The sequence below is a fragment of the Coturnix japonica genome, chromosome 1 (assembly GCF_054131305.1).
Source record: "Coturnix japonica strain WE chromosome 1, WE-NBRP24, whole genome shotgun sequence".
Classification (NCBI taxonomy): Eukaryota; Metazoa; Chordata; class Aves; order Galliformes; family Phasianidae; genus Coturnix; species Coturnix japonica.
The window spans coordinates 44,824,839-44,835,995 of NC_140663.1; the positions used below are offsets into that span (position 1 = coordinate 44,824,839).

Genomic DNA, 11,157 nt, shown 5'->3' on the forward strand with positions numbered 1-11,157 from the left:
ACCACTGAATCTTTAAGGTTGGAAAAGACCTCTGAGATCATCTAGTCCTACTGTCAGCCCACCCCACCATGCCCACTAACCGTGTCCCTCAGTGCCACATCCACACAGTTATTGACATCCAGTGATGGTGACTCCACCACCTCCCTGGTTGCCATTGGAGCCCCTCCAGGCTCCTCAGCGGAGGATAAAACCCCAGCGAGAGGCACAGACCCCCAACTCTGGCTGCCACTGGGGCTTTGGGTCAAGAAACGGCTACGAGCCAGAAATATCCGCCGTCACTTCTGCTTCACCTGCCACGGCGCCGGCGACGAGCGGAGCCGCCTGCCCGTGTCAGGATCAAAGCGGGCGCCATGTCAGTCATCCCTTATCGCGCCCCCCGCTCCGCCCCCACCGTGACGTCATCGAGGCGGCCATTTTCAAACCCCAGCAGTGAGGATGGCGGTGCTGCGGCCCTTCGATAAGCTGCCGGACCTCAACAGCGCCACTATACTGGTAGGTCTGCGGTTCCCCGGGAGCCCCCGGCCCTATAGCCCCTCCCCGGCCCGGTTCGGATCCTTTCGGCCTGGATCCGCTGATCCAGCGCTCAGGCTGCAACGGCTGTGGCGGCCTCTCCCCTCCGTACCCCACCCCCCCCACCACCACTGTATGCAGATGTGGCCCCGCTGCCCCCGTGTGACCGCTGCCTGTCGCCCCACAGCTGGTGGGCACGGAGAGCGGCGTGCAGCGGCAGCTCGCCGAGGCCTTACTGCGGGAGAAGAAGGACTTCTGCATCAACATGTGAGTGAATGAGGGGGGGGGGGTGTTTGGAGGCTCCTGACATTTCTTCTTCCCCAGATATCGCCGTCAGTGTGTAATGCTGTTTGTATTACAGCTAAGCCTTTTAGTCATGCTTGGCTCATATCTGGTGCTATTTTGGAATGCTTCTGTTGAGTGTTTCCTTCCTTGTTTATAGGAAACAAAACACCTTCGTTCAGAGGCTGGCAGACAAAGCTACAAACTGTGCGTGGATGAAAGAAAGCTGGGACAAACGATGCAGTCTCCAGGGCTAATTGCTACAAGTGGCATTCCACGAGACCAAAAGCAGTGTTGCTCTTTTGGCTTCTGGAGTGCACTGAGGAAGAGATAGAATTTGGGGAGTTTGGTGCTTCCAGTCTGTCTTTTTTTGATCTTCCAAACTAAAACGTGGTGCTGTTAGTACTCTTCCCTGATCCCTTCTGACCTCATCTGTTCTGTGATTCTCTGTGTGCTACAGATGCCTTTGGAAGGGATGCAGGCCCTTTGCTTCCTCCCATAGCTGTATCAGCAGCTGAACTATCCTTGTAATGTCTGAGGCAATGAAAGGAAGAGTAATGGTATCACAGGAGCACCAAGCTCTCCCCAAGTTGTACTTCCCCTTTCAAGCTATACAAGCAATAGATGTCTGATTTCTCACCAGAGAGAGCAGTGAGTGAAGCAAAAGATACTCATGCAGCATCAGAGCTGGCTTTATTGGAAAGGTCTATTAAGAGTTAAATGCTGTGACTGCCATGCACATCTATAAGGAGAATTTATTTTTTTCTTCCTAGGAGTCTTGTTATTCTCTGTTAAGCCTCCCATTATTAACATGTGAGATTAGTAAGTGTGTGACTGCCAGCAGCTCAGAATAGGCTTAAGAGAGAGATGAGAATCCAAAAGAATCTCCCTATCTCCTTGGTGCCTAATTATTTTACAGTTAGCTAGCTACCTGGTTATGTGGTGAGCTGCAATGGCTGTGTGGTTGTGATTAAGTGGATGCTGCCTCGCCAAGATATTTGTTAAATTGGTAAATTTATTTCCTTTCAGCCACCTTGCATCGTCCCTCCCCTTACCTTCAGAGAGGGATCACCTTCGGCCCAGGATAGATATGATTGCATTTGTTATTGACATCAAGAGCAAACGCAGGTAAAAGAAGGGCATAAATACAGGGGAGCAAACTGATATTCTTTCTTAATTCATGCCAAATCTGCATTTTTCTTGTGTTGGAATCACTGGATTTTAAACCCAAGACTTGCTGTGGTAGAACGCCTCTACCTAATCAGTGCCCATGTTCCCATTTCACTGGTACTGCTGGCCACGTGGCAGCAGCACTGTGTAAGTCTCCAGTCAGAAAGGAAAGGTCTGCAGGGGCTTTGTCTTATCTTTGTAGAAATCACATTAGTGTCCCCAGGCCATGAGCAAAGATTTGCTAGATCACAAAAGTCAGCATCTTTGTACTTGTGGCTGATGATCCTGGGCTCTCATTTACCAAAATGACAGGCCCAGCTGCATGCTTACAGCGCAGATGGTGCTGCAGAAATGTGTGGGTTTGCTTTTCTGAAAGAGCCTAAGGAGTGCTGAAGTCTCATTGGATGTTAATGAGTTTGGACGCTTAGCGTTTGCAAACCTTTTAGGATGCCGTTCAAACTATGCCTAACTGTTGAGTCTTGAGGAGAAAGGACATTTTATGGATTATTAAACAGCTGTGGGTAGTCCAGAGGTCCCTGATGCCACGCTCTTAGCATAATTCTGCTGGCTCACAAATCAGCAGATGTTAACATCAGGGGTTTTCCAACTGTGCTTCTGAAAGTTATTCCCTTTGTCCTCATGATGTGCTGGTTTTACCTCCCTGTCTGACTGGGTTGTCTGTGCTTTTCTGACAGCTTGAAGACTGTTCAAGCTTCACTCGCTTATGTGGATGTCAGATTCTTCCTGGGAAAAGTGTGCTTCCTTGTCACTGGGGGTACGTATGGCATCTTCCCCCTCCCTCCCCTGGAGCAGAACAGCTCACTATCGCTTTCTTTAAAGCAGAGCAATGGCTTAATTTGAAACAGAACAAAAGTGGACAGTGGATTTATCAAAGCTTTGTTTAAATATTTGTGCTCATTTGTGTATTCATTTCCCCTGGATAGAACATGGTTCTCTTCTCTCATGCTCACTCACCCTTTCCCTTTTGCTTTTGCCACTCAGATCTCCTTTCCCTCGTTCTGGAATACAAATGGTGTTATTAATTTATAACTATTTTTCTGTGCCATTCCAGAATGCTGTTGTATCTGTTCTGGCAGATCAGTCTTAACAATAGTCTCAATTAGTAGTGAGTAGCATATGATACTGTGGTAATAAAATGAATTTAAGTGGATGAGCTACTAAACTATTAAGTATAGTTTTAGTACAAGACTGTGATCCCTGTTGTGTGCTGTCTGGCCCCATTGTGTCTCATATAATTCTCTTTGTCTCTCTGTCTCTCCCCCTCTCTCTCTCCTAAGTGAAGAGGGCACTTCCCACATCACTTCTCTGAGAGGGCCAGCGCATCTTACTGGGTGCTGTAAAAGAAGTGCTGTGTTCATGGAATTTGGCGTTCAGAAGGCTTAACTGAGGGGTGAGAAAGAGCCTTAGAGCTATGGCTAGAGAAAGAGACCTATGCTATGGCTCTCCTGATGGAGCGAGACCCTTGGAGATGTTGAATACTCTTATCAGGGCTTCTGATTAACAAGTGGAAGATTCTGTCCTGCTGATAGAGTGCTGTCTGATCCTTTATCTCAAATGTTAATGTTGCAGCACTCAGTAATGTGGCAATACTATTCCTGCTGTCAGTATTATGGAATACTTCAGTGCTAATTCCACTGTGCATCTTGTACCGTTCTGTTTGTACTGCTCACTGATGCTTTACCTTCCATGATGCTGTCAGTCATTGGAATCATTGCTGTGGATCATTTTTGCACGTGCAGAATTCTTTGGTACTTTTCCTTACTGGATGTTAACAACAGGGCTTGTAAAACAGAAAACTTCTGTAGTTGGCAGGGTGAAGAGCTGCAGCATAGATATGAACGCCATCTCGAAACTGGGAGATGTCTACTGCAGTCCTGTGATATACTGTGAGCTGGAGGTGAGGTGCTTCTTTGGTGTCTGAAGGGATTTGGGAATTCCACTGCTCTCTGATCTTCAGTAACATCATTACATTAGCAATAAATATACATACATATGCCATAGCCACACGAAAGTGGTGTCAGAGACCAGACTTTTTGCATGAATAGCTACAAGAGTATAACTGTCCTTGAAATGAGTCTTGCTGATTCCCTGCACCTCCTGGTGCTACTTCAAAGCCTCAGAAAACCAAGCCAAAGTTATGAAAAGCTTCTCTGATGTGCAAAGCCTCGATACATTTGTTCCTCAAAGCATTTTCTCTTTCTGGGAGCCCTGGAGCTGCTTGCTGTGTGTCCTTGCCCACACAATGCTCCTGTTAGCCAGGCTTTGTTGTTTCACATGCTGTTTTATAGTATGAGTTGCCACTCTTTCTAGTTATCCACTTGGTCTGAAAAGCTGACAGGAGTTGGCATGCAGCAGTGGCACCCTTTCCTTTTCCATTTAATAATCATTCCTTCATCAGGGATTGCTTCCTTATCAGCAGATAATATTTGTGCCTTTGGCAGTCCTTCTGTTTGCCACTGCTTCTCTCAGCAAATCAGAATCAGTGAGTTTGGGCACTTGAAGCTTTCTTAGGGTTTTCAGCTGGCATAACTGCCCCTCCTCTAGCATTCAGAGAGTAAATGAATCTCATGGGTGTTTTCTGTAACTAGCAGCTCTGAATCATACTTAGAGCTGGTTCCAGTTCTTTTATCACAGTTAATCACTGCATTTCTTTTTTTTTTCCCTATTGATTAAGTAACTTCTCCGTTCTGGTTCCAGCTGGAGAGGATACGAGTTGCCACCGCTCAGCGACTTCTCCGGATATTACAGATCTGTTCTGGTCGTGTAGCAGGAGTTACTCCCTTGTACTTCAGCTTGCTGATGAGGAGCAATGCTGGTGATTAGCCTCTTGATGTGAGAATTTATCCAGATTCATCATTATTTTTTTTACTTCTAAGCATTTAAGCTGCTGCAGTTGGAATCACATTGGGAAGCTTTCTTGCCAGATTTGCCACTCATCCAGAGCTGTTTGTAGTTGCTAGTCTATAAAAAAAAATATAAATCTTGGTTCCCTTTGAGTGAATAAGGTATAGGTGAGGAGAGGGTAGTTTGAAATAGTGATCCCTATCTGTTGTTACATTTGAATGCTATTGTGTGATGGATTTTTGGGTTTCAGCCACTTTGCTGGTGGCCAGGAGCTACATATTCTGATACTCTCTCAGTAAAACAGGCCACTATCCCAGATGCTGCTTATTGTGGTTGAGTGTCTTAATTTCTGTAGGCAGCAGGGGAGGCAGGAGGCTTGTACTTCCTTAACAGAAATATAGCACCTTAGACTAATGCAGAACCTCACTGCAAATTTTGCTTCCCCTCCAAGAGAGTGACAAGGAGAAAGGCAGTCCTTTGGCTTCAAGATATCCTGCAATTGGCAGTTAATGATCCAGCTGTGTGAGCATCTGCCCACTGAAGGGCTCAGCATTTCCATGCCCGGCACATAACTAGAGAGGAAGGGACTGAAGAAGATAATCTAACACTTTAGCTTTCTTTGAAATCTTGAGAGGAAAAAGAGGCTTTATCTCTTAAGCCCAGAATAATGTGATTTCAGCATCTGTCGAGTGTGCTACTGCAAGTTGGCTACTGGGAACCAAGGACAGATTTTTCTGAAGATGTCAAACTTTCAATGAGTTAAGAAATGAGGAGGGCTGTAATAGAGTGTGGCAGTCCTTGGGTTACAGCCCTTACAGGCAGGCCACAGTGGGAGAAACGTGCAGCTGCTAGTGAAAATCAGCCCTGCCCCCAGATAGAAAAGGCACAGGATTGTTTTGTTTTTTTCCCTCTCTCATGCTTCCAGAGAATCAAATCTGAGAATAATGGAAGTTGCTGGCTTCCAGCAAACCTCTACAAATTGGGCAGTTCAGCTTCAGAAAGCTGCAGGACTGCACTCGTCCTTCCAGCATCTGTATGGCTGAGCCACTGCACTCTGTGGCTGACCAGAGATGAAAGCCAACTGGATTATAGCAGTGTACTGAAAACACACGGTGACTCCTGCAAGTTGGGCATGTGATATGTACAATTACTTAACTAATAGCTTCCTAGCAGCAGTAATTTGTGTTTATTCTGCCAGTTAATAGTGTGTTTTGGAGTTTTAAATTAATAAAATATATAATGTTGATCTGTATGCTTTCTTGGTTTGGTTTGTGGACTGTAAAACCTTTGAATGCTTTTCCCAATTAGACCTGGCAGTGGAACTGGTCCTTGCTGGCATTTTGAACGTATTGTAAATTCAGTGACTTGGTGGGTTGCAGTTGCTGCTTCCACCACGTGGTGGTGGCAAAACCTTTCCAAATACGATGCTTCCGTAAGCTGAATTGAGCCACCTTACAGAATAGATTGTTTCTTGAAATATGGGGCTGTTTCTTATCCAGAATTGCATGCCAGGTAGAAATTAAGTCCTGACAGAATCTGTTAAGCTCTTCTCCTGTTTAACTTAATCCCTCATAGTCTGCTTTAACATTCCGAGGTGCGGAGCTGTAGCTGCATGCGCTGTTTTGCTTAGCTTGTTTCTGACATCTGTCTGTGAGAAGGAGAAAGCAGCACTGCAGGCTTAATCAACTGTGAGTGTTGGCAGTCCTTGCAAAGACAGCTCAGCAAGACACAAAGCCTGTATCCTTGCTCAGAGGACACACAAATCCCAGCTCCAGTTGTATTGTTGCTGGCAGGGGAGAGATAGGTTGTTTGTCAGCTGGAACAAAGGAGCTAAACCGCTCAGCTGTGTTATGGTGTCCAAAAGGGCTGGACTATGGCTAAAACCCAGAGGAGAAAGATGTGCAAAGTCTCATGGCCATGTAAGAAGGATGGGGAGCTTAATGGGCTTGCCCTACTTTCTGCTTGCTTTGCGATCCTGCCAGTGCCTGCAAGGACTTTACCACCAGAGACTGAAACACCAGTTTCTCTGTTGGTTATGCTGGCTGAACTTCACTCTGATTTTGGGTTCCTCTGAATAAATGAGACCGTGGTTCAGAATAGACTGGTTTCGATTCACTCTCAGTGTGCAGGTGCAGTCTAGGGGAGGGGAGGAAGGCCTGTGGCACCAAATGAAAAGAGTGATTCTTGTGTGTCCCCTGCAACTGCTGTAAGGTGAGGGGACTTTCATTGACTTTGCTGCTCTTTCACCTGGAAACTTCTGGGTTTGGGTAAAATCCATATTTTAACTGGTGAAAATGAAAATGTCTTTGATTCACCCCTGGAACAATCCCCATGTATTGCTGTCCAGTACCTTCAAACATAGCGGATCACACACGGTATTTCTTTCCTTCTACCGCTTCCAAAGGAGAAAGGTACTGCTGGTACTGCCCACAGGTGGCTGAGTCCTAGCTGGTACAAAATAAAATCTAGTTCCTTAAGAGCCACATCTTCACCTAGGGGCAAATATTTTTCTTACTCTTAGGAAAAAGTCTTTAATAGAGCTGGCAGGGGAAGTGGAGCGTATCTAAGAATATGACACTGTGTCTCAGGTCCATCATGTTTTACAACTGGAAGTAGTTGGGACACATCTAAAGCTACAGCTACAACTGTGTAAATACCTCTAGGAACTGTCAGCTATTAGTTCAGGCAGGACATAACAATGCTGAGCAGATGAGGCAGCTGAGGGTACCCTTCATCTAGATGGAGTAGCCAGTGTTAATATCTGATAATGACCTTGTAAAAGTAGCACTTGGATTCAGAACAGAGATTTGGAGGGCCTAGAGTTGAGTTAAGGCTACTCACTCAGCTTCTGCCATCTTTTAATATCACAGGAGAGCTTGTCAGGCCAGCTGAGAATTTAAACTAATAGAAATATTACGGATTATTTATATGTTTCTGTGCCTCAATTCCCTATTTCTTTGGGGGTCTACAGTGAGAAATCCTCCTCTCTCTAGCAAAAGCACCTGTGAGCTTTGCCACTTTGGCTACTTTACTTCTTGGACATGTTTTTGTCAGCTGTATGCCGGCAAAATTAGTGTAAAAGCAGTTTGGTTAGCATAGAAGAGCTTACACCAGTTGCACCAAAGTGAGCTTTGGTCACGCAGCACTGAGTGAGGCTGTAATGAGGACTTGCCTGCTGCTGCAGTATGACCCACGGGAGGAAGATTTTGTGTCCTCACCCGGCAGGCTGAGCTGCTTGTGGAGGTGCTCTGTAAGAGATTTTAGCACAAATGGGCACAGTTAGCATTAGCTGCTTGGATTATAGCTCTCTGTTGGCCCAGGTTTTCCAAGAGAAGCTTTTTTTTCTGCTAGCTTTGCAACAGCATTAGTTAAATCGGACCAATTTTTAGGCATAATAAGACACATGGTATGCTAAGTCTGTGCTGCCAGGGGAAAAAGACTGTGTACTGTTATGGGGCCTGGAGTAAATGATCTCTGTCCTGCAACAGCAATCAGAGATAAACCCAGCACAGGCAATTTGCCTGCCCTCCAAACCTTGAAACTGATGGTAGAGATTTAGATTCAGGGCCAGCTCTAGTATTAGCTTTGGGCATCATTGGTTAAGCCCAGATGTCTCTACTTGACAAGATCTGCAGTTGGCAGGGGTTTGGCTGGGATAGGGGGGCAAGGAAAGATTCTGCTGTGCTGCCCTGAGTTGCAGAGCCATGGTAGAGGTGTCTGGTCTGCTGCATGCCTTGTGAAGAACCTGAAAGCAGAGGAGGTGTTCCCTTCTGTGGGGTTTCTTACCTTTCTTGGCTCTATAGAAGCTGTGTAGGGCTCTGCTCAGGTCAGACCCCAGCTGCTCTGTCTCTCACCTGGCAGCTCCCCCTGCTCACTGAGCCTTCTCTGCTTCCCACCCTGAGCTGATGTGCTGTGTCGCTGCTGGCTGTTGAACAACTGCCACTTTCTACTTGCTGACCAGCTGTCCTTCACTGGTGGGGAAAAAGGATTTATATGCAAGAGAGCTGGCGCAGCCCAGAGCTGGAGCCAGAATTGCTGGGCTCGCTTGGTCTCCATCGCTGATCTCTTGCATGACTCTGGACACGTGTGTTAAAATTCACTGTGCCTTGCTGTCACTGCATGTGAAACAGGAGCTGTCTGCGGTGGGAGTGAGCTGACATTGGCGCTGTGTTTTGGTGTCCTTGGGGCTGCAAATCTGGGCGGGCATTGTCCTCATGAGTGGAGCCTGATGTTTGCCATTGTTCTAGGGGAAGGTAAAGGAGTGTGTCTGTGCTGCTCAGTGTCTGTCCCTGTGGCAAGGGGGCTAAAACCAGGCTCCTGCCCTTCTCATGCAGTGCTGAGTTAGTCCTTCTCCTGGGGCATTGTGACACGGTTGAGTTCTGTTGTGAACTGGGCCGAACCCACCTTCTGAATCACTGAAATTCCCTGTACCGCAGTTGTCCTTGAGCTGGCTGGTGGGAGAAATCAAAGTCTCTGGCTCTCTCTCCCTCACCGTTAAATATTAATACAGCGCGGAGATGCAAGGCAGGATGGATCCCCTCAGGCTGGCTTGGATGTGACAAGCTGGAGCACAGGAGCAGTGGCATGCGGGAGGCTTGGGGGGTGACATGCCTTGCTCAGAGCCCCCTCAAATCAGCAGCTCCTGGCCCACGGGCTCCGGAAGGGGCTGACGTGTGCTGCGGTGCCAAGGTCCCCTTTGGGCTCATTGTGTCACGAGGGGGGCCGTATGGCACGTCTGACTCTGCAGGCAGCCATGGAAGCTGTGGCCGTCCTCCTCACTGTGTCCTTGGCAAGAGGAAGTCAGCGGTGTGTGAAAGAGCCTGTGCTTTACATACATGTCCCCGCTGGGCCAGGTGCAGCTGCGGGCTGGGTGCGAGAGCCCTGGGGGCTCTGCACGTCACAGGAAGGAGCGCTGAGGTGGGGTGAGGATGAAAACAAAGAGAGAAGGCACCTCCCCCTGGGAAAGCTGGCCCCCGTGCGTGGGCTGCTGTGTCCTCTGTCCCCCCGCATCCTGTGCTGTGGTGAGCTGTGCACCCGGCAGCTGAAGCATCGCTCTCAAGGGCAGGTGATCTGTGTGCAGGAACCAGTCAGGGACATCACAGTGAGTGAAGGCAATACATAAAACAGCCCAGATAAATGCTAAAGAGACATACTCTGCCACGTTGGGTTCTGTGCTCTGGGGCTCATGGTGTGCCCCCCAAGCTGTTCTGGAGGCTGAGGGGCCTGTGAGATGCTGCTGTTATTGGCAATGGTCAGCTCAGAGCTCTCCCTCGCCTCTGTGCTGGCTGCTTGCCTCCATTTGACAGCAGTGTTGGCATCACCCCAGCGTGAGCACACATGGCTTTTTTCCCCTACTCTGCTCCCTCTTTAGCTCAGCAGAGCTGACAGATGTGGAGCCCGAGCCATGTTCAGCTGGGTGCTGTCTGTAGCTACCTGTGGCTCTCTGTGCAGCCATGGGCCAGCACAGCTTGATTAAACCTCATCACCCTGTGACTCAGGGGCTCTGTGCTCATCAGAGGTGGTGGAGCTGGGAAAGCCCTGAGCAGTGCTGAGGTGAAGGGCAGGGGAGGGAGTCTTGGGCACTGCGGACACAAAAGTGCTGCATCTCTGCCTGTCTCTCCTCCCTCCCAGGCTTCAGAAGCCCCAGTGAACAGCACACACAGCCATGCAAGCAGAGAATCCTAAAATCACAGTGTCATTTGAGTTGGAAGGACCTTTAAAGGCCATCTGGTCCCACTCCCCTGCAATGAACAGGGACACCCACAGCTCAGTCAGGGTGCTCAGAGCTCCTTCAGCCTGACTTTGAATTTCTTGGAGATCCACCACCTTTCTGGGCAACCTGCCCCAGTGCCTCACCACCCTGAGTAAAAAAACCTTTTTTCCCTACATCCAGCCTAAATCTCCCCTCTTTTAGCTTGAAACCATCTCCTCTTGTCCTATCCTGACAGACCCTGTTAAATAGTCTGTTCCCTTCTTTCTCATAGCCCCCCTTTAGATACTGAAAGGAGCGAAGCACAGCAAAGCCTGGTGCCTTGCCTCACAGCACCCCAGCATCCATCCTGCTGCTGCGTGCGAGCTGCTCCTGGGGAAACGCTGAGGAGCTGCTTGTGTGCAGATGTTGCATAATGCTGACCTACTTTGTATACAAGTTGGTGGGCTGAGTGGCATTTGCCCCAATCCTGGTAACCCCCCTCCAGGGTGGGGGCTGTAGCATTCTGTCCTCTTCCCCATGTCATGGAGGTAAGCAGGTGGGAGACTTCCCCCTGCCCACATACCCAGTGCACATGGGCTCTCACCTGCACCAGGCTGCTGCTAGCACGCTGAGCTTTG

The 11,157-nt window shown here is 48.3% G+C and overlaps 1 protein-coding gene across 2 annotated transcripts; it reads left to right on the plus strand.

The window, feature by feature from the left end:
* Positions 1 to 397: 397 nt before the first annotated feature.
* On the plus strand, positions 398 to 6,079 carry CENPM (centromere protein M). 2 transcript variants are annotated; one of them, XM_015861359.3, is made up of 7 exons: positions 398 to 492; positions 698 to 777; positions 1,822 to 1,920; positions 2,658 to 2,737; positions 3,789 to 3,880; positions 4,681 to 4,815; positions 5,753 to 6,079. In XM_015861359.3, exons 1-6 carry the CDS (start codon positions 436 to 438, stop codon positions 4,804 to 4,806), a joined length of 534 nt encoding a protein of 177 aa, XP_015716845.1. In that variant the 5' UTR covers positions 398 to 435; the 3' UTR covers positions 4,807 to 4,815; positions 5,753 to 6,079. The 2 variants fall into 2 exon arrangements, with proteins under 2 accessions (XP_015716845.1, XP_015716838.1); XM_015861352.3 differs by having other exon boundaries at positions 4,681 to 6,079.
* Positions 6,080 to 11,157: the final 5,078 nt, after the last annotated feature.